Source organism: Neolamprologus multifasciatus, chromosome 12 (assembly GCF_963576455.1).
Source record: "Neolamprologus multifasciatus chromosome 12, fNeoMul1.2, whole genome shotgun sequence".
Classification (NCBI taxonomy): domain Eukaryota; kingdom Metazoa; phylum Chordata; class Actinopteri; order Cichliformes; family Cichlidae; genus Neolamprologus; species Neolamprologus multifasciatus.
The window spans coordinates 26,236,211-26,260,342 of record NC_140450.1 but is presented as its reverse complement, the minus strand read 5'-3'; the positions used below and the strand labels follow the sequence as shown (position 1 = coordinate 26,260,342).

General features: G+C 40.2%; 1 protein-coding gene across 1 annotated transcript in view; it reads right to left on the bottom strand.

Moving 5' to 3' along the window:
- Positions 1 to 24,132, bottom strand: part of LOC146507134 (transmembrane protein 132C) — a 156,611-nt gene that overhangs the window by 10,295 nt on the left and 122,184 nt on the right. Inside the window, exons 5-8 of the mRNA XM_085179528.1 lie at positions 21,122 to 21,265; positions 12,750 to 12,958; positions 5,808 to 6,081; positions 1,754 to 1,945 (exon numbers count right to left, since the gene is read on the bottom strand). Of these exons, the coding sequence (XP_085035654.1) occupies positions 1,754 to 1,945; positions 5,808 to 6,081; positions 12,750 to 12,958; positions 21,122 to 21,265 (819 nt within the window). The remainder of the gene's footprint in view (positions 1 to 1,753; positions 1,946 to 5,807; positions 6,082 to 12,749; positions 12,959 to 21,121; positions 21,266 to 24,132) is intronic.

Below are 24,132 nucleotides of genomic sequence, written 5' to 3'. Positions count from 1 at the left end.
ATAATTGCCAATGTAAAACAAATGAACATAATTATCTGCCTTAATCAGATCTGTCTAAATGGTCTGTGAATAATTTTCATCTAGTAGAGAAGAATCAGCGCCCACTTTTGTAAAGGAGGCTCTGAGGAGAAATGAGCTGTTAAGTAAAATCACATAGAAGTCTCTTATACGTGGGTCTGCACCAAATTATTATCTTCTTTTTCTGCTAACCTGCTAATTATCCACTCATTTTATCCATTAATCATTTTATCTATTAAAACACATGAAAGTGTTGACTATAATTTTCTGCAGCTTAAGGAAATGGAAAGACGACAATAAGATATTAGGTATGACAAAGAAAATTAGATTTGAGGAGCATCGACTATCAAATATTTGATTTTGATGGATAACTGATAACATGATTATTAGAAAATCTCAGTTGATTAACGATTATTCGTTGGTTTTACTGAGCAATTATCTTATTAAAACACCTCCACTTTCTGTATGCAACAAAGGCACTGTAAGTGTCAAAACTGAATCACTTCCAGTAACTACATTACGTCTAAGTTGAATAGTAGGGTATTTAAACAGTTTAAATGAATATAATTGTATATAACTGCATATAATATTTTGTGCCAAGGAGCAATGGTTTTTAAACTGGACTCTTTCCATACCTGTTGACATTATACAATCTATTTCACACTGTCTGAGCTGCCACAGAAACTCAGATTCCAGTTGATAACCCCACCCCAACCACCATCTTTGAAGCACTTGTCTGTTTTTTGTGCAAGTATTGCAATGCCTATTGTGTTATTTTAAGACAAGGGCCACTGCAGATCTGATGAGTTGCATGTGGCTCTTTATGTTCTCCCTGATTGCAGCAGAATGTGTTTCAAGCGATGTTTTCTTTGGTCATCAGTCAACTAAAATATCTTTTCCTATCTTTACGACGTTTTACAATCAGGTTTTCAGATTTTCTCCTTTCCCCGTAGAGCCATCTGAACATTTTTCACATAATTCACTCTGGCTTGCCAAAAGTGGAAAAATGTTGCCTGTACTGATGAGTCTCAATTTCTGCTGTTAGTGTCAGAATTTGAATAAACAATATGAGCGAATTAATCCATCATGCCTTTTGTTAACAATTCAGGCTGCCGATGTTATATTCGAATGGGGGATATTTTCTGGGCACATTTTGGGCTCCTTAGTACCAACTGAGCATCACTTAAACACAGCAGCCTACTTGAGTATTGCTGCTGACCATGTCCATTTATGACCACAACGTGTCCATCTTCTGATGGCTGCTTCCCTCAGAATAACAACACCATAATAACACCAAAACTCAAATAAATCCAAACTGGTTCTTGAACATGACGGCGAGTTCACTGTACTCTCATGCTCTTCACAGTCACCAGATCTCAATCTAAGAGAGCTTTTTTGGGATTTGGTGGAACAGCAGATTTGGATCAAGGATGTGCAGCTGACAAATCTGCAGCGACTGTGTGATGCTGTCATGTTAATATGGACCACAATCTCAGAGGAATGTTTCCTAGCACCTTACTGAATCCATGCTATGAACAATTGTGCAGTTCCAAAGGCAAAAAGGAGGTCCAGCCCAGTATTAACAAGATATACCTAATAAAATGGCAGGTGAGTGTATAAATTTAGATGAATTTGCTCATTCAATTAGACAATATGTTCTCATACTTGTGAGCCAATAACCCTTACGCATATTTAATGTCGTTTTGTTGCTTTTCATTTCTTACAGCATCCTGACCTGTTTGGAGCTCTGCAGGACTTCCTGTGTGGTTGTAGTAGCCAGGATGGCCCGGTTACTTCCCGGACTGAGCTGCAGGCTCATGGAAAGGCCTGTCACCAACTGGACTCCCAACTCTGTGATGGTCACTTTGTCATCCACCACTGTGATAGTCTTCTCTGCCAGGATTGAGTCTGATAAAGGAGACAACACCTGAAAAAGTGAAGAAAAACAAGGAGAGAGATGACAGATTACCATGGAGACATTAAAGTAAAAAAGGCAAATAATTACATTTTTCTTTGACGGTATTCCTCACGAATACACGTAGTAACCTGTCACATTTGGTACGAACAATTATAGATGCTACTCAACAGCAGTGACTCAACCTAGTGTATAGCCTGTTGATGAAGGCTTTATGATTTCCTGCTCTAAACACTGAGGCCTGGGAGGTCTTTCCCAAGAGAAATCAGCAGCAACAGCAAACAGAAACGAATGGAGCGGAAAGAAAACAGCAAAAAACTTCATTAACGGAAAATACACACTGGTCACATTGTTTGACTGACAAGTGATTTCTGGCAAGTGAAATGCAAAAACAACACATCAATGAGCATTTGGCTGTAAAGATGCCACTGATTTGAGGAAAAAAAAGGGAGGGATTACTGTGAGTTATAGGTGAAGCTGAGAAAATGTCTTTCCAAGGGTTTTCATCTAACATAAAAGACTTGCATGCTCCTCCGCAATATGCAAAACGATACACAAAACACACTTTTATTTTAATTTTATCTGTCGCTACTCAGGCTGGGTGGATCAAAAAACAACTCAACTTGGATGCCATCCAACCCTCGTACCTCATGTAGGTATGAATCCATTCCCTTTGACTAATATTGGTAATCTAAAAAAGAGGCACACTTTAACCCCAAAACAGAAGAACGAAGCATGCAGAGGAAGACTTCCTCCGCATGCTTATCCTCATCCGTGTGCCGTATCTTTCATCAGCATGATGCATGGCACAGGCAGTCAGCTGTCAGACCCTCGTACTTGTCGTGTTTTCCGGTTGATGCTTATATTTTCAGGTTTGTGGTGTTTGGGGATTGAACACATCTCTGCACAGAAACAGACGGATGAGTACTCAGAGCCAGGAAACAGATCCCACTCTCACAGATGTCATTAGGAGGCTGATATTCATCCAGTTAGTGTGAAGCGCCTGACAAAGCATAGGGCTGAGGGGAGAGGACCCACTCACTACAGAGAGCCTGAAGTACAGGCTGTGACACACCAGTAATCACCTGTCTGCTCTGGTCAAAGGGAGGTACTAGTCAAACTGCAACAGCAACATTCACAATTGTTACTGTTCCCGGGATAAGCAACATGTTTCCACAGCATGTTATTGTGACATGTTTTTCTCTAGAGACAATAATGTAATGTTAAGCTAGGTAAACCCTAATTAGAGTTTAAGATACTCCTAGATATACCTAGAATTACAACCATGTTGTTGTCTGGCTGTGAACACATTCACATCCAAGGATTTGTAGTACAACATAATAAATGTAATTATGTTTAAAGATTCTGACAGAGTACAGAGCTGTAACCATGACAGCAGTCATGGCTTTTGCTACAGAGAAGCAAAAAAAATGTTAAAAAATGAATGCTTCAAGCACATTTTTAGCCTGGCAGATTGACAGAACCACCAAAGCACTACCAATGCTCACCAGTTCCTGAGTTATGGCACCAAATTTCACCATTGACTTGTTAAATATAAAAGGTTACCAATTTAACATTTATTCTGAAATTTATTGCAATGTTTTGCCTAATTAGTGCATAAACTCTCGAGTTCTGGCCAGGCAAAGAGACTTCAGTTGACCACAAAGTTATAAAAAGAAGTATCCCTAAGATGTTGCGTTTGATGGGATGGATGAATGCTACACCCAAACTCACACAGTTTTGGTCAGAAGTTTAAGCTCATTACAGGCACGAATGTCATGGTAATTTTGGGCTTTTAATGATTTCTTAGAACTGTTCCTCTTCCAGGGTGGAATGATTATACTGAATATATCTTAAATGATTAAAAAAAAAACCAAATTGGGTGCACAAGTTTGAAGCTATTTGGGATTTTGTCTAACCAACAAAGGGATAAAGTGTACCTACAGGCTCAAATACACACACACGTCACACTAATATATGATTAAATGTATCTTAGGAAGTTGCACCTCGGCCAGATGTTTTTGGTAGACATCAACAATCTTCCAATTGGATATTTTTAATCACTCTTCTTGGCAGAATTGGTAGAGTTCATTTAAATCTGTTTGTTTTCTGGCATGGACAAAGTTCTTATGGAAAGTCCACAATTTTGGGGTTTGTGAAGGACTTTCTAGAAGCTTAGTGTTCGCCTGCTTCATTCATTCCAAAAGTAGTTTCCATGGTTGTTTGGGATCATTGTCCTGCTGATACTCTCAGTTGTGTCCAACTACCTGTTGAGCTGACCTAAAGTTGAAGAATTTAGAGGTAGAAATACTTCTTCATTACTCCATCCACTTTGTGCAATGTACCGGTACCACTAGGTAGATGGTACTCTCATCTGAGGGTGACAGTTTGGGGTTTCTTTCTTCCAGACCTCGACAAAGTGGTTTCTCATCTAACCTTCAGCACCTTAATAGAAGATTTAAGTGAGTGTACGTATATATTTGAACCTGTACGTAGAATTATGACCCTGTGTGGTTTAGAGAAAATCCTAAATTGATTCAAAGCTGTCCACCAAATGATTGCTTTTAATGTCATTAAAGATGTAAATCATTCCACTCTGAAAAAAGTTCAGAGAAATCATAAAAAGCCCCAAATTACCACAACTGCTACGCCCGTGATGAGTGCAGAGGCATAGAACTGTATTTCCCAAGTGGTTGTAGTTAAATCACTAATAAAATCACTAGTCTTATTTTTTTGATTTATTAGAACAACCACAATATTATACTGTTCTATATTAAAACAAATCTTTGCCAACCTCAAATAGCTTCTACACTACTGTGTGTGTGTGTGTGTGTGTGTGTGTGTGTGTGTGTGTGTGTGTGCATCTATACAACAGATTTTGAGATTTGCACAATTACTTGAGTAAAGAGGATTAAAAGGAAGCACTGATCTTCCAACACAAACATAGCTGGAGTTTTGAAAGATTGTAGCAACGGCAGAATAATTGCACACTGAATGACAGCATTTCACTCGAGCTGTTTCTGGATCTCTTACTGCTGTTAACAAAGCAGGTATTCAGGGAAGAACAAGAAACAATGCCAAGTACCTATTTGGAATCAGAGGCAACATTGTTCAGAGAACATATGGTTCAAATCAGGGAAGAACTGGCCAAAGTGGAGCATTACAGTGAAATTGCATTTTTAAAAATTATAAAATGCAACTTGAAAGAAGCCTACTGAGTATTAGTTTTTAGGAACCACTACTTTTAACAGTTTTTTTTTCTTTCTATTTATCATGATAACACTGTGCCAAGCTTCGGGGGATTGCACCAAGCATGTTACAGCCGTGCCCAGTAAGATTTTAACTGTGCTTTGAAATTAAACTTAATCAAAAAAGCCGGTGTACAAATTGTATTGTGGTTGCACGTGTACTAAAGATAATCATTTTATGATTATTAAATGGTAAATGGCCTGCATTTGTATAGCACTTTTCTAGTCCCTAAGGACCCCAAAGCGCTTCACACTACATTCAGTCATTCACCCATTCACACACTGGCGATGGCAAGCTACATTGTAGCCACAGCTGCCCTGGGGCGCACTGATAGAGGCGAGGCTGCTGGACACTGGCGCCACTGGTAGGCAAACATGGGGTAAGTATCTTGCCCAAGGATATTTGGCATGCAGGAGGCATGCCTGGGATCGAACCACCAACCTTCTGATTAGTGGCTGACCTGCTCTGCCACCTGAGCTACAGCCACCCCTGTTATGTGTTAATAAACCCCCCACTGCCTGACTAACATTCAGATTTTGTCTCATTGCAGCAAATGTAATTTTAGACAGCACCTGTAATCTGTTGTTGTAACAAATACTGATACAGATACAGATTCTTCGTATACCTGAATAGTGGTCATGCCTGTGTCAAGGCCCACTAGTATCTTCTTGTCCAATAGCTGTGCAACCTGTGCATTCTCTACTTTGAGGAAGTCCCAAACAAGCTCCGTAATGTCCACCTGCCAATCGGTGCCCAGCATGTAGCTGGTCTGGCCTCGAGGATCAGCTGACTCGGCTATGAAATGAGTCAGGACTTTGACCATGGCATGCTGGTACTGCAGAGTGCAGCTTCGCCCTCGCCTGTCTTCGTCGTCTTCATCCTCGCTGTCCCGTGTAGACCTGTTTAAAAAGAAAGAAAGAAAATAAAAAATAAAACAGTCTGATGTGCAAAGTGGAAAGAATTTCTTTTCTTAGCAGTGAGAGTGGCATGACTTTAGAGACAGCAGTGTTGGCTGTTTTACAGACTAAAAGAAAAAAAAAATTGGATAAGCTGCCATGAAATTTGGTACAATTGAGGCTGAAACAGGATTTCTTGCAGAACTTTGCCTACATCCAAAATGCACTGACAAGTGCATTTAGCAACATGTGTTGCTAATTTGTTACCTTTGTATCTGGTGCTTAACATTATATGAGCTATGCATATGCATGCTACAGTTGTTATGCATGCTCATTGTGTGTTATCTTGATTAAAACATTACACAGTACAGTAAATCAAAGTTATATGATGTTAAAAAACAAAACGCTGCTGTGTACTTTGTGTTTATCGGTATCAACAATCCAGAAAAGGCAGAATTTAAAACACTCATTTTGTACTGATGTATGGTTTGTGGTATTTTGAGTAGCATTTTAAATTGGAGTAAACAACAAACACACAGACAGGTGTAACTCATACTGGGATGTTCACCCGACAAAACTCAAGCTATGATGCAATGTTGTTGATTAAACCAGTAATAGGGGGATCAATCCAGCGAATGGCCATCATTTCTCTTTCTAAATGTCTCTCCTGTACTATTTTGGAGCACCAGGCCTGGATTGTAAATGTGCATACACCTCCTTACGGCTTTACTTAATAGCCTCCCAGATCGCTCTGTTGCAAGCAAATCTAATTTTATTACATTCGATAACAAATCAGCCAACAGAGGCACAACTATCTCTCACTAGGAAAATTGCTTTGAGTGTGACAAACTAGGTTTAAATGGTTACAATACAGCCGCAATATCATTAGTTTACTTATAACTGTATTTTTTTTTACATTTTCGCATTAACGAACACTTTTGTAGAAAACAGTCAGCCTTGAATGTTGACAAAGCATTGTTTGAATGGTTATTCTGGGGAAATAAATGCTGTTACAGCTCTTCAGGCTTACACTGGGGCAGGGTTGGGATTCTTCCAAAGGAAAAAAAAGCACTTTGTCAACACAACTACTAATCATATATCCTACTGTACAGACTTGCGCCTTCCTTTTCATCTAATCATCTTCATTTGTTCCTTTGTCGCTATTTCTCTCTCTCACACACATACACTCTAGTAAAGGTTGCAATCATGATAAAGGGGAGAAAAAAACCCCCGAAATTAATCTCTTAAACTCTTTTTCTTGCGATTATCCGCTCTGGTTGTCTCTTTCTGTCTGAATCCCCTGAGAAATCGGACTGCATGCGAAGCTGTGGGAATAAAGATGTCAGCTGCATTCTCCAGAGGAAAGCCAAGGGTAGAGAGAGATTTGAAGATAAGGGCTTAAAAGCTTTGCTGGAGGGACTGATTTCATATTCGCAAGTGAAAGACCGTCTTTACCGGAGAAATTACTGTGGAGTCAATATTGAAACACTGAAAGGAAACAATTTGTCCAGCTAAGTCACAGCATACAGTTATGAAAAGTACATTTGCAATTTCACTGCATTTTGGTTTTCAAATACAATTTTTTTCATAATGTGCCCTGTGTAGGTAAGTATTGTGTATACAAGTGCTACAAGGTAACACATAATCACATTGCATTTTTAATTAACACAGTATTGTAAAGGTTTACTGCATTTTATACATATCTCCGTACAATCTTCAATTTTTCTATACATATTCTGTGCATTGTTACCTGTATATATGAACTTCGGTTGCTTATGTTTATGGGACCACCTTGTGTCTTCCTTTTATATTTTATTTTCCCTTGCTCTGTAACACCAAAATTTCTCATCCGTGGGATAATAAAGGTTTATTCTATTCTATTCTATTCTATTCTATTCTATTCTATTCTATTCTATTAACTTGAAGAATCACATTAAAGTTATGGTTATCTCACTGTCATGTCAGGTATGTCCTGAAACAACTGCATTATACTGCTCACACAACATGGATGCTTTGCGAGCATCTGCACAGACAGCATGTTTACACAAAGCGAGCGAAGAACCCAGGGTATGCATGAGCCCAGCCCAGCAGCCGGGGCCTGCACTTCAGCGGGTAACAAAGGCAGTAATGAGCCTCCATTTCTACCAGTACATGTTCCTACAGTTGTTGATTTTAAACATTTCTTTGTGTTGTTAGGTTTGTGGTTCATATCAAAACTTCAATTTAATTTAATTTAATTTTATATAGTGCCATATCACAAAAACAGTTGTCTCAGGGTGCAAACACAAAAACAAAGATTTCTTATGTGTCCTCATTAAATGTCAGCGTGTGGGCCATAAGCTCAAGGTCTGTATTATCAGCTGCTAATGATATGACAGTGATTTCAGACCTTGTTATGGAGTAATGTAAAAGTAATGCAAGGAGCTTTAAAACGAAATACTTTCTCCAGTACCTTCTTACATTACTACATGTTTTTACTATTTTTTGAAGTTAGTTGTTATATTTGTCTTTTATGTGAAGTCCAGGCTTTGTTAACGGGTTCTTGGAGACAGAGATTACAAAATAAGTGCCTAAAAAAAGCACTTTGGGTGACTGTCAGCTGTTTTGAAAATGCGCTATATAAATAATTCACTTGATTTGGCTTTTTTAAAAATTTGAATAATGTCTCCAACACTGCTGAAAGGCTGGTGACCTGTCCAGGAAACACCCTGCCATTCGCACAGTGACAGCTGACATCCTAAGGTAAACTAGTTTCAGGTGATGGGCTAGACTTAAAAAAAAGAAAGACAAAAAAAAAAAAGATTGCCTGGTTCAGGAACACTACGCCCCGCCTTAAAACTAAGGTTGTGGTAGAGGCTTTTTAGAAACACTGTTTAGCCTGGAGTTAGCACATGGCATTGGAAACTAGAGGGGCATGATCTGAATCTGAGTAGTGTTTTGCTACTAAATGTCTGTGCTAATCACTGTTTTTCCATTATGAATAACACTTTTAAGCTTAATTACACTTGGCACCAGCTTAGTCTAATTAGTGGATCGGGGATCGATTTTGCATGCGTCAGCTTTGCATGAGTCTTAAGCAGTGTTGGGGAGTAACGGAATACATGTACCGCCGTTACGTATTTAAAATACAAAATATGAGTAACTGTATTCCGTTACAGTTACCGTTTAAAAAGGTGGTATTTAGAATACAGATACTTTGTTGAAATAAATGGATTACACGGCGGTACTTCCCTGTTTCATATTGTGGCGGGTCAGGACTGTTTGGGTTTTGTTTGACAGCTACGTTCTGTTGTTCCAGGCAGCAGCGTTACGGTTGCCATGGTTACAGGGCGACGCTCTCTCTCTCTCTCTCTCTGCGACTGTGTGTTTCCTGGGTGAGAGAGGCCTTATTGTTGTTGTTGTGCTAAGCTAACAGGTAGAATGCTACAAGCATAGCTCTAAAGAATGTAGCATCATAGGCAGTGTAGTCCGTGCTGCAGGGAGAATGGACTGCCATACACGTTATGTGTCTGTGAGCGAGGGAGGGAGAAAAAGGAAAAGTACGAGCTGTCATCAAGCAAAAACGGGAGCTGGAAGCATGTAAATATAATCACTGCAGCCAAGAAGAGTGCCTGACGAGCCCAGTTGTAAGTAAGCTATTAAGACTCGACTGTACACCGTGTTCGTGTTTTCCTCCGAAAACAATAAGTTCCGTTGGAGCAGCCTTTCAACGCCTCTCTCTGTCTCTCTAAGAAAACTTGACCCAGACAACAAAGTAAAGCTAGTTTTCGGCTACGAGCCCGACACGAACCCTGCCATATTAGCCAGAGGTCCCTTTACTACGGTTCGGTGCCGCGGACCTTCAGTAACAGTAATAAATCACAGCAATAGTACATTCACGTAGTTGTAAACAGCATGATAATATATTAAGTAATCCAAAGTATTCAGAATACGTTACTCTCATTGAGTAACGTAACGGAATACGTTACAGAATACATTTTGGGGCATGTAATCTGTATTCTGTAATGGAATACATTTTAAAAGTAACCTTCCCAACACTGGTCTTAAGACTCCTGGGTGAGCAGAGTAGCTCAGCACTCAAATGATCGCCCCCCCAGGTGGCCGGGGAGGATTCTGGGCAGACCTGGTACTGCAGCACCAACTATTGGTGTCTCAGTGCTCAGTTAAGTGTAAAAGGTATGAGTTTACAAGTCAGAGGACACAGTTCTGTCCCCGAAAGATGTGGTTTGCTTGCTCCTGATTGAGTATGAGTTGCTGCTTCAAGTGGAGAACAGCTTTAGCGTGTTCAGGGTGAGAGAAAAGTGGAGCGTGAGATACACTCAGAGTCATTCAGCATCTAGAGACGTACTGAACTGGTCCCTTGTACATTGTGAGGTTACACTACTCGTAACAATACTTTTGCGTTACTTCAGAAATGACCTGAAATGCACCGTCACATAATTGCCAGTTGACTATATAAACCTTAGGCTACTGTTCCACACACCATCACAAATCAGTAACACAAAGCAAAGATGAAAACCAGCTCAAAGAGACAAAGAGGTAGAAATGAAACTTGAAATACTACAAGCCTGCCATCTCATCCTTGCCTTTATTACCTGTTCAAGTCCAGGCCCATAGTAACAATCGCCATATTATTTTTCCAATGCAGTAATTGAAAGTTTCTCATCAATAATTGCATTTTTTGAATCATTTTGAGTGTAAACGCTCGAAATTCACAGCCAATGAATTGACAAATAGCTCTGATGTTCGAGAGCATGCGCTGACATACAGACTGAACCGGCATGTAATTGTTACACTTAATAAATGTGATTATTAGTTAGGTGTAACACATTCAGGAGTAAACAAGCTGATGGTGAAGTCTGACCATTTTAGCCTCGGCATAAATCTTATATGCCAATACTTGTGCAACCATCTCAAAATCTAATCTAAGGTTAATCTAATAAACAAATCACACTCAGTGCTGAGAACAACCCGCTTCACAAAGCAATTTTTCTTTCCGCTCCGTTCGCATTCAAGCCCAGCTCTGACTTCAGAGGAGGTGCTGCATATTAATGCGTGTGTCATACTTATTTTTGTTGTGCCCGTGGATCATGTGCTGCGTTTGTGTTGGCATTTTATTTTCTACCACAGTGACACGATGAAGGTCGTTATAGCAGGAATGTTGTTTCTATATGAAAGAACACTGGTGGATATTTTTCGAATTTGAATGCTGCAGGCATGTCAGTACAGCTATTTGTTTTACAGCAGCAAGAAAACACTCGGTATGCACTCTATAGGATGACTGAGGGCCGCTTTTTCTTTTCTTTTTGAATATTAAACTTGATTAAACAAGTAAAATCTCAACATACATATCCTGAGAGAAGCGGTAAAGGATGGTGGATGCTCGAGTGCTACGCCTACACTTAGGTTTGCTGTCTGCAAAGGCTTATCTTGTCTGTGCTTTGACAGGGCTTAGGGAGGGAAGAGGTGAGCCATACAGGCAGTGTCAGTCAAAACTGTGTGAGGAGTACATTTGCAGTTCTCCCACTAACAGGCCTAATGTGTCTTTATTTTATTTTTTACATTTCTGTCTCTCTCCTCCCAGCGTGGCCACAACTTGCCAGCTTTCCCGATAGAGGAATGGCGCGCCGCTTGCTATTGTTGCTCGCTGGCTTACTTCTCCGTGTGCTTACGGACCGTGGACCAAAGCTTATTCTCATCAACAGGTATAGTGCTTCTTTGCAAGGTCACGCCTGTTATCCCCCGATAAACAAAGACGTGCCGAAGATGGGGAAAAACAAAGCTCCGGTGCTGGCGTCAACAGTGACAACACGGCTTGGCTGTCTCCGCTGATAAAGGCATAGCAGCACACAGCTGGAAAAGCAACAACCTGGACAAGCCACAGTATTAGTTGAATGCTGTCACTCAAAATAAGAGGGGAGCAGGGATAATTAGAGTAGCCACACTGGTGCGTGGGATGACTTAAAGTCTAACTTCAACGCTTTTCCTGAAGTAATTACCGTAGGTGGCTGATAACTGCTCCATCAATTGATGGATTTCAACAGTTGCAGAGTAACACTGCGCAGCAGCGTTAGCAGAGGTGCTATGTAGTGATGAGGCCCCAGGGGAGAAGTCTGACCTCCAGACAGCTCTAATAATGTTCTTTCCAACTGACAGGCACAAGGCGCAATGGCAGGCCAAACTAAGCCAGTTGTAATGACAAGCTGCAATGCACAGGTCAGCCATTTTGTTATCAGCCAAGACTTGTCAGTAGGGCTGAAGTCAGGAAGAGACAGGTGGAGTGGTGTTCGTCACATGTCACATCATTACCTTATCTTTGCCATTACTGAAATCAAATACATCACCGAGGAGAAAGGCTATTCTGGAACTTGTACTTTCTTGAAACTGGGGCTGCAAAAGTGAACAAATTACCAATTTATTTTTATTAAACTTAACAACTTGTACTAAAGGTTGTGATGTAACCTTGGTGTTCTTTCTTGGATAACTGTAAATTACGCCTGGAAATGGCTGCGCAGGAGCTGACATGAAAGTGAGAAAATGAATAAATGTTAATTATAAAGATCACGTTATATTCCATCCAATTAGTAAAACAAATGTCTCCCTGAAAAAACAAGAGAGCAGAACACACAGTCACAAAGCCCCTTTAGCAACGGATGCACGTGCTGCAGTACCTCTGACTGGTGGCCATTATTGGCACCCTCCACCCTTTGATCTGGCTCAGCTCCGTGTCTGACACCTCAATCTGGAGAGGGAGACGGGGGATCCACACGTTGAGCTCCAGCTGAGCACTTAGGTATCCGTGGGTGAAGTTCACCATCATCTTCGCCTTGCCCTTCATCTCCTTGCCGTTCACAAAAACGTAGTCACACCTGTCAGACACCTGCATGTGAGGAGGGGGGAGGATTAAAAAAGACAGCATTTAAGTTGAGCTCTTCTGACGGCTGCGCTAGATGACTACACAGCAAATTACACAGTGCAATATACTGTACAGAGTACCATGTTGGCCCCAGCCCTGCGAGTTGATTATAAGGCTTTACACTTCTGAGCACTCCTCTGATATAGCATTCCTGTAACTACTTTGAACAAGATGAAAGTTCCTCGATCTGCTCGACTCTCAGGAGAAGAGGGGGGAGGACAGCAAGGACATCTTTGAACCTGAGGGAAAGCACAGCGTGGTCTGCTGTTTTATTGTTGTTCAGCCTGCAGCTGAAAGAGGAACCAGCAGATGGACACTAGTAAGATGACAGCTGATAAAAATGACCAAAGTTGAAGCTAGTGGTTTTGTAAATTATGTCATAGAAAGAATAAGTGAGCCAGTTTTGTGCTTTAGAAACATGTAACCGTCAGAAGGTTATTCCTTGATTATTGATTATGAGGATTTACAGACACACAATTACCTCTTTAAGTCAAAGCACTTAATAGGTAATTATTTAGTATATCTTGAATGTAGGAACACATTTTTTATTCCTCTGGGTGTTTTCTCAATCTTACATATTAATCTCATCTTGGAACAGACTGCCATGGCTGGTACCAGATGGAATTCGACGGTCTGGGAAAAATTTCTTTTTTTTCCTTGCTTCTTCTTCTTCCAAGTTATTTCTCTACAGTGAGATAAAACCATAAACAACCATTTATCATGAAGCTGTGGCAGGATATCCTCTGAGACCAAAGGAGGAAAAAAAAATTGTGTGTGACAGAATGTGTTCTGTTCACTTCACCTTCAGCATGAAGCTAGCTGTGGAGTTTGTGCGGGACCGTGGAAAGTAAATGTGGCTGTTTTGTATAAATAAAAGCAGATATTTGGAGAGTTGCCGCATCGATTTTTAAAATTTTGTTTATTTCTTTCTTTCTGTCTGCACCACTGAGCTTGCAGGCTGAACTAGTGGCATTCCTCAAGATCTGGTATGTGGATTGCAAGAATAGCCCCACTTGGTGTACGCTTGATCAAAACAACAGAACATCAAAACAGCTTCATGAGAGACCTTCCAGCTGATTTCTTTTGCTTCCATTCATCTTGACATATGGATATAAACACGCAGCTTCAAAGTCAAGAAAGAACTGAAAGAACAATTTGATGCAATAACATGTACATGCAAAATCTGCTTTGAAATGAAATGCATAGTAGTGTTTTTGTGCAATAAAATACATACCTTCAACACTATTTTGGTACTTTGTTTTCTTATTCAGTTTTTGTATAAAACTATTTTGGACATATCTGTAGTCCACATGTGCACATTTGTTTCTTTTCTCTTTGCCTTCTCGAGTTTGACAGCAGGTCGGCAGTGCAGAGAGGTGATTCTTTCTTTTTGTCAACAAGACGACATGGTAGTGATTATGATACAAGTTTATACTTTTTCACAAAGTTGCCCCAAATCTGATCTGATCTGAATTAAGCTGCTTTTCTCTGTAAGGTTGTCTCCTTCTCCACTGGTAAACCGCTTATCCCTCTGACTGCTTGTGCATTTGTGCAGAAAACTTCAGAGTCAAACTGACCAAACCTTCATATCAGGGACCAGAGGTGAGCCGGATCTCCAGCTACGACAGCAGTCTTTAGTGGAAGACCTCGCAGTGACCAAGCCAAGAGGCGGCACATGCGGTGAGCATCAGAAGCACTTATGATTGTTTTTATATTTATGAATATTCAGAACAAATGGCCTGAACTGTGGCCTGAACACAACTGTTACTTAGCACCTCTCTTTGTCCTACACCTCAGATGCAGTGCATGAAATTCAGCATGCATCACAAACTCACACATTTGTAAGAGTAACAGCACTGGAAAGAGTCCAGAGCTGCAAAAGGAGAGGATCTTGAAGGGGACAACATCAGCCAAATTAAAAAGTTGTTATCTTATTTTAAGTGTTTCTGAAGCACTTACTATGGAATTCACTGGTTGGAAGAATCCAGCTTGCTGTTATGCTTGAATTTTACTCTAATTTACGCAGGAATGGAATCTAACTAGCCTAATCATTGGGAACTTCAGTAGCACTTTAGAATACGGCCATACTTGCCAACCTTGAGACCTCAGAATTAGGGAGACTGTTGGGGGGTTGATAAATAAATTTTACAGTGTTTATTTATTGGATAAAATAAGTTAAATGTCACCGTTATTATTGGCTGGCCGGAAACGGCTGGGTGTCCAAATTCAGAGGCTGCTTCCACCTGAGGACCTGCCCTTCGCGGTCTAAAGAAAGCCAGGTAGTACGTCACGAGCTCTCTCGGTGGATTGAAACTCTGCCGTCTGCTCCTTGCTATCTAAAATATAACCGGGCGCTGGCGTAAATTCTTGACCGTCTCACACTTCTGTTTAATCAGTTTTCTGTTTGACGTTTATTCAGCTGTGTGAAAACCCCAGAGGAACCCTCCCGAGGGATTAATAAAGTTAAAACTAACTTAATCTAATCTAATAACTTTAATCTCAGCCAAACCAATTTACTCACAAACAAATAAAACACTGAAAAAGCCAAACAATTACATTTTTAAGTTATCAAAGTGACTTATATATCATGTTTAACCCGAGTAGCGAAAGACCGTGGGGGTTTGAAAATGATGTGTCGGGTGTTTGGTGTTCTCGCCAGCTCAGATATTTGAAGTTTACACAGCTACCTTCTCACCTGAAAATATGTTAAAAGTTTATTTTGCGACCCAGAAAGAGAAATAAGAGTAATATTAAACTAAGTAGCTGCCGCCATTGTTGGAAACTGGAATTGGCTGGGCCGCACTATGAATTCTGCAATATGGTTTTTCAATTTTGTTGTCCGGGTGGAATCTCAGGAGAAATTCGGGAGAATGATGGCTCCGGGAGAAATTCGGGATTCTCCCGGAAAAATCGGGAGGGTTGGCATGTATGAATATGGCCTGTGACTAAGGGTGTAATTCTGCTAGAATTAAAGTAAAAGAGTAATAATAATATTTTTTTATACAGAAGAAGAAATATTATACTGTAAGTAACTTTAAGTAATGCACATTTATAGGTATTTTACAGAAAAGGAGAGACAAGTGATAAACAATAGTAATTTTAACATTTTGTGCAGATCCACAAATATTGTGAACAGTTTCTGATTGTAACTGAACTGACTGCACACTACTTAAAATTACTCATGCTATAATTATTTGTTTTTTCTTTGTACAAACCTGAATCGCTACCCCCTATTTATAGCATATCTACTGCTACGTGTTTGTAGGTAAATGTAATTACATGGTTGTTTCAAATAAAATACATTGAAATTCCATTTAATTCTGGGACAGTTACACCCTTTGTTGTGGGCCATTGTTCAGCTGTTGAAAATGAGGTAACATAACAAACAGTTTATTGTGTCCGCCTCAACGTTATTGTACCAATAAAACTACCACTACAACAACATTGTGACAAAGCACCAAATATTCACACACTCAACCAAACACAGACACAGGTGGCATTGTTGCGGCTGAAAATAAATACAGCCTCGATCTCCTCTCATTGCTTTTCATTTAACAAAAATTACTTAGCAAATATTGTTTTCGTGTCAGCTCCAGTGTGGACATTTGTTTTTACACCAGCCATTCTTAAACTGTTAAAAAGTCTCCTGCACAGCAGCGAGCTATCAACGGCAGTGGACTCTATGACCAGAGACCAAAAAGCTCTGAAAGCCCCTGTGAGAAAGATGAAAAGCACGCTGTAGGGCATCCTTCAAGGCTACATTTAACCATCAGAGAACTTCTGTTAAGAACTGCACAGGCCTTGCATTTTCAAGTGGACACGTGCAGGATGAGTGGATATTTCCTCTGTGTTATTACGCCAAATACGGAGAATGTACAAAGTGGTACCTTGTAATACAGTGCAATGAAACACAGACCGACGGCTTAAAGAAGCTTTTAAACGTCTGTACGAGCATGGCGTCCCTCCCCTGGTTGCAGTCAGTCATGGAGCAGATTGGACTCAGCGCTCCCGATGCGGGAGTGTGTTTGAACAGATAAAGATGTCAGAGGAGTCCCTGCTCTTTATCAGCTCTCATTGTTAGCCTCTTTTTCTCTCACCACACTCAGTCTGCTGAGACTGAAGTGCTTTGACATCTCTTCATCTCTGACTCTACTTAGTTGGTGTGAAGCAACTTAGCTGCATGAGCAGCGAATTGCAGGCTATGCGGTGCCTGACCGAAAAACGTGCAGGGCTCACTCACCATATCTAGTAGCTAAATGAAAAAACTACAAAAAAAAGCCTATAAATTTTTAATTAATAAAAAAAAATGTAAACATCTGGTATTTATTAACGTACAGCTCTGCTACAGTATTCTTAATGACAAGGAAATTACTGTAACTGCCTGCTAGGAATTTGATGAACACCCCAGTAATCTAGGGAGAAACAATTACGGAAAACATGGCAGCTGACATTGTGCTGTCCCGACCAATTACACAGGCACGCTTATACCGCCCTGCTGTCCGCTCTGATTGGCCAGAATAGACTTAAATCAATATTGCGACATAAGGGGACACTGCCACTTAATCAGCAGGCCCTTTAACCCCTCCTCCACCCTCACCACTGGGTATGTGTCGCGCCACGCCGAGGGTGGAACTGCCTCTGCGAGTTACACTCCGTCATTCTTCTTTACAAAGTATCATAAACGTCCAGGAGGATCCACCGCCACATTAATCAGGCGCATTAGGCAGCTAACGGGAGAATACTTACAGAGGACATTAAGGCTGTCTCTGGATCTAGCCCAAGAAATTAACTACTCACCAGACAGTCACAATCCAAGGCAGATATGAGCGATGGGAGTAGGGAGCATGAAGGTAGGATGAGTCTGTCTCTGGCTTGTACACAGAGCCGGTTTGACAGAAGCAATTAAGCTGCTCAGACTTCTCTGCATAAGATTCAGCGCTCACTTCAGTGCAAGGAAAGGGTTTGCACATAGCAAGGTTTCTAATGATTATGCTGCGCGACGATAGCAGGAGTTGCAGGAGCTCGCTCATAACACGACCTTCATGGCTAATGTGAAGATGGAAGATTATCCCTGCAATTTCATGAACGTGTGTGTTGTTGTTGTTATTTCAACGATTCTTTTATTTGTGCGAGCTGCTGAAATACCGCACATATTTTCTGACTAGAATTCAGAGGTCAGTTCTGAAACAAGAAATTGTTTAATGCTGAGCGTGAAGACAGAGCTCCAAGTTATTAATGCTGCAAATGTTATGAATGAATTGTTATTTTGCAGTATCAGTACTTTCTTCACAGAGGCAAGTTCTATACACTTAAAAGGCTTTTGTCAAAGTTGCCCAGGAGGAGAAAAATTAAGTCTGTTACATGGATATGGATTTATGAAGCAAACCATGGGTAACCACAGCCAGTGGAGGCAACCTAAAGAAAGAATAACTTGTTAATCAACATTACAGCAAAAGCTATCGCTCCTGTGGCTTTGGTCGGACTGTGCTAAGGAGGCACCTGGAAAACAAAAATATGCCTGCTAAAAGAAACTTGGCTTTCTTTGGAAGAGTGCTGGATCTGAGCCAGAGGTAACAAGACACTTATTTTGGATTGTGTGAACATGTATAAGGTGATGCAGGCAAGCTAAGTGAAAAAAAGAGGACAATGACACAAATGAGATATCAAAATTGCCTCAATCTGACAACACAGCCAATAGAAGAGCTTGCACTCTGGCCAAAAACAGTTTGATGACCGTGGCTACATGGAGCAGAGCAGGTATGAATAGAAGAGGTCCATACTGGCTTTCCATAGATTCACACACAGCTACAGCCACACGGGGTGGCTGTAGCTCAGGTGGCAGAGCGGATCAGCCACTAACCAGAAGGTTGGTGGTTCGATCCCTGGCTGCTCCAGTCTGCATGCCAAATATCCTTGGGCAAGATACTAACCCCATGTTGCTCTCCGATGCGTCCATCGGAGTGTGAATGTGTACGAATGTTAGCTACTCAGCACTTAAACTTAGAAGTGCTTGTGTGAATGGGTGTGATTGGGTGAATGAATTAGCTGTATAAAGCGCTTTGAGTGCTCGGACAGAGTAGAAAAGCGCTATATAAGAACCAGTCCATTTACCATTTAAATGCAGCTCATATGGTGAGCTTTGCATGAGCCTTACACGTAGCTGTCAACACGATAACCCAGAATAAGCACAGACATAGCCTTATTTCTTCCTACACAGAACAAATTTGTGTAAACTGCACAAATTCCCAAAGAGGTTTAAAGAAACATCATGTAACCTGGTATTTCTTTATAATTTACTGTAATTTAGGAGGCTGGAGTAAGTGGAAGCACCATTTCATGTGATGTGATGTGATTCACTATTCTATGTTAAAGTCACTCTGTGTTTATTTAATCCTAATCGTCCAGGTCACAATCTGTCACCTTTATGTATACGATCACAGGCTATGATTAGCAAAAAAGCCTTCCTGAGTGAGCAACAGTAAGTATGCTACAGGTGGGGCTTTTTGTTTTTAAAGAAGAAGCATCCTTCTTCACCTAATTGTCCTCCAGAACACACTTAAGACAATTTAAGGTGATCAATTATGGTAAATGTTCTCGTCTACTATAGCTTTTAATTTTTGTTAACCTTCAAGGTGAATCGTGACAGCATTTAACAGGAAACATGACCCAGCAATGTGGTGGTTGTTTTGATATAAACTAACATCACAGCCATTTAGAAATGGAAACAGACCAAAGGCATTTTCATTGTGGGGCTTTTTGGATAGAGCCAGTAGAGGCAGAAAAAATAGTGGGACAATTAAAGGAGAGATGACATGCAGCAAAGAGCCTCAGGCAGAATCAAACCAAGACACTGCAGGAAGGGCCAAACCTTCTGTACACGGGCCTGCACACTCATCCAAATGAGCCGTGGGGGTGCTGACTGATGTGACTGTTTCTTCTTTGGGTTTGCATTGAGTCTCTTGGATCCCGTCTCAGTGTGACTTCCTTTGTTTGCATAGCAAAGCCACTTTTACACTTTTTTGTTTTTTGGTCTCATGCTGCAGGTTTAAAAGGGATCGTATAAAGAAAAAGTTGTCAGTTGTCACTGCATATCAAACATGCTCTTTCATGTTGTTTTCCAGAGTTTGTTTTCATTTTCTTCAGGGTGCATGTGTGGTAAATGTCCTAAATATCATTTCAACACTTTCTATGAAAAATGCACTACCTACCTAATCTTTAATATAATTTGTATAATGGGCTCATATGTGGGTTAATTATAATGGCAATTTGAGTTTCCATTGCAAATTGCATTTGATTAACTTAAATGGACTACAGACATTTTAGATTACATGTTGTTTACATTTAACAGATTTACTATTAATCATTTAAACATATTTTGCAGGTATATCCACACATAAAGGTTATATTATAGATAACTAAAATTAAATTAAATTTGAAAACAAAAACCTAATATAAAAATAAAAACTGGTCTTAAAAGTAAAGAACTGCAAAAAATGATGTTGTTAAGTTGAAAACCTAACAAAAATAAAATAAAAATAAAATATGCCCAAATTGTTAGTTTCATAAAATATTTTATTACAGCTTGGCTAATGAGACTTTGATGGATGTCTACAAGACCAGGAATCAACTGCTTTCAACAAGTTCTGTGTTTTTATTGTTATACCTTTACAGAGTTTCCTAAATCTTGCTTTTGACATATGCCTTTCATACAATAATAATTAAAATAGTAAAACTAACACAGAAAATAATGAAAACTAAAGAAAACTACACTTTTTCAAACAATAAAAACCAAACTGAATCAATAAAACCCACTCTGGAAACTAAATAAGACCAAACTGAACTAAAACCAAAGAGTAGACACATACACAACATTACTTAAGAATGCAAACCCTTTACATACTAGTACTGCGCCTGTCTATATATCTGAAGTCATATCTGCACAGGGCATCACCTTGGTACTGCACTGCGCTGTAGCAGCTCATGTAAAAATAAATAAATAAAATGTCACTCTTTGAAAAACATCAACAGAAACCTATCTGAAGCATGCGATGGCACCGTGTTTATGCGAGAGCAGAGATTGCGGGAGTCTTTTTTCCCCCCCTCTTTTCAGAAGTTGATCTTACTGACCTTGACCACGTCTTCGTCTGTTGAGCGACATGTTGCCGCTTCAGAGACGTCAGTAACAGAGCCGTCAGTTCCAACAGTCACCACCTTTACAGGAACAGCCACCGTCTTTCCAGTCAATACAGCGGTGTTCAGAATCTCACAGTCCTGAAGATATAAAAAGAAGACAGAGATCAAAGCAAAGAAACGGTTAGAAAGTAACAGCTTAGAAATGAAAGTTATTCATTTGTGGATAAACCTTCAGACTAATAACTGATGGATATCTTATCTTATCTTATCATATCCTTTATCTTATCCTTTATCTTTTCCTTACCTTACCTACAATGTTTTTCATAAAAGTCAAACTTAACCTGCCAACACTAGTCAGTTCCATTATGTATAAATTGGCACTTGCTGCCAAATCACACTTAACTAGGCTCAGTGAAAGAAACAGAAGAACCAAATGCTCCAATTTGCCCCTGGACTGCAGTAGAGATCGTTCCAGTAAATGACCTCAGTGATCAGGCAGCCCCGGTCCTTAAATCCACTGGCACAGCTTCATTACTCTGAACAGAAATCTTAACCTTTCATTACAGACACACACACACGCACGCAGTCACACATACACACATACACACACCAGCATTGTCACAGAAGATAATCGGAACCAATTAAGATAAGTCTGAGTTAACTTTTTTCTCCCTGAAGTGACCAAAGCACATTGGATTGTCTCTTCTGCCTATTCAGCCCAAAGAAATTGCACTTCAATTACACAAACTGCTACAGAACCCTGAGCGCCACAGTAAATAGTCGCTACTAAGGTCAAAGTGTGCTTTTCAATAGTTACAGTGTAGAGCACGCATATATTGCGCCTGGTGAACTGAAGGGACTTCAGCTAATTGTAAAGCATGACAAAAGTCTCTATTTTCAAGATGTTTTCATTCTGCTAAAGAGACAGTCTCACAAAAGCTCAGATTTCCTTGATTTCAATAGGCGAGAACCCGAAGGCATCTTTTTCTGTCCCCACTGTATTGAAGCTTTGCCAGCACTGAAGATGTTTTCCTACTATTTCCCCCCCCCCCTTTTAACAGAGAAATCTTCCTCTGGAGTGATGCCTGTTGAATTAAACGTCACATTTGTTTAGTGTTTTATTGCTAAACCTGACAGGCACAGACAGGACCAATCTACAGTGTCTGACTTCCTGTCCATATTCATATGTATTCCACAGTCACTGGGGAAGTACACAAGAGCCGTGCACTCGCTTTCCAAAGACTTGTTTGTGAGCTTTCCAGTGGAGCTCATTCAAAGAGAAAGAAAAAAAAGAAAAGGAGGATTAAGTTTGATTGAAAGAAAGCTCGTCGTTTGTAAGGCTGGTCATTTGTAGCATCATTCAGCTTTGGAGTGAAATGATTATTAGCTGAGCCAAGAGATACCGATGAATCACAAAAAAACCCACTTAATCTTCAAATGGCGTTTCATTACAATTTTATAGACTGTGACAGTGTTATATAGCAATATAAACCCTTCTCTAGCTGTGCCACTGACTTTGATTCAATTCGTCTTAAAACCGAGGAATGCTGTAAATTAATTCCACGTCTGCTGGGATTCCTCCATTTTCAGAGGGTCATCTATAATATATGATAGGGTAAATGGTGGGGACCTGGTGAAAGCTGGCGCTAATGTTAGATTACAGCAGCTGGATATGACCCAGCGGGCCGAGAGCTGTAGAGAGCGAAGCCTGGCAGTAATAAGCCACAGCGGGATCGCACGGTGATGCATCAGCGGTCCGCACGCTCGGACATAGACAGCGCAATTAAACACATAATAGAGACCAGTGGCGAACATCAGCAGGTTAAAAAAGTGTGAATGAAGAGACAATGAAATATGGGCCTGTGAAACTAAAACAAATGTACGTGTTCTTACTATAGATCAGGCTGGTCTTTGAGATGCAAGCTTTATTTTGATAATTCTGAATGTGCCATTTATAATACCATTGCTACTTTTAGCATGTAAAGATTTTTCTGAAGGCCTCCTCTGCGTCGTATCAGAAACAGCGGGAGAAGACAGCAGCCTTTGATAGGACCAAATACGTATTGCATTTAATGTGAAATTGGCTGAACAGGAGATAAGACACGCTATAAAATAATTGGTTTCTGTGTCGTGTCACGAAGCGAGCTTCCTTAGTACTGAATGCAGCAACTCTAACAAATTAACACATCACGTCAAAATGCCGTATTGCCACTATGTTATCTTTTAAATTATTTACGATTTATGATCTGTTGTTACAAGAATAACAAGGCCTAAGATGAGCCGTGACAAACAATCTTTTCATCGGGAGAAATGACGAGAACGATATGCGACATACAGTAACCGCGAACGTCGGCAGCATGGCTACTGACTTATGAGCAAAACGTACAGTTAAGGATATTCTGTGTTTATATGCCATATGTCAATGTCACCTTTAAATAGAGAGTAGGGAGTATCTTTATCAGATAATATTATTTCTTTAGGCGGCCTTGCAGGGAGGAAAAAAAGATACTAGGCTTTCTTATAAAGACCCTTAACAAAACAGATCCTCATGATGACAGCCAGGCATGGCTTAGTCACACCTGAAACACCATCTCCAGTGAGCATTGATTTAGAACAGTGATGTGCAGCATGCATCTGAAAATGACACACACATTTAATAAAAACGGAGTACTTTTTATTCCTTCATGCGAAGCAGCAATAAAAATGAGAACTGGCCCGAAACTGTATTGTACCAATCGAGATGTTCTCAGGTTTGAACGGTGGTGTCCTTCACCTCTGCATGAATTATATAGATTTTTAGCCGATAACTTTAGAGACACCTCTAAGTATGTGGGTTGAATGTTAGTTTGCATCTCACTTGTTGACGCCGGTGTTTGTGCTTTACTTGCGAGCCGGTCTGGCCCCTCAAGTCTAATACATGGGATTCTTTTTTGTCCAATAAGGTGCAGGAGAACTGCCTGTCTGCTTTATCAAGGATCTCTCTGTTAGCATTCAGCACGCTGCTA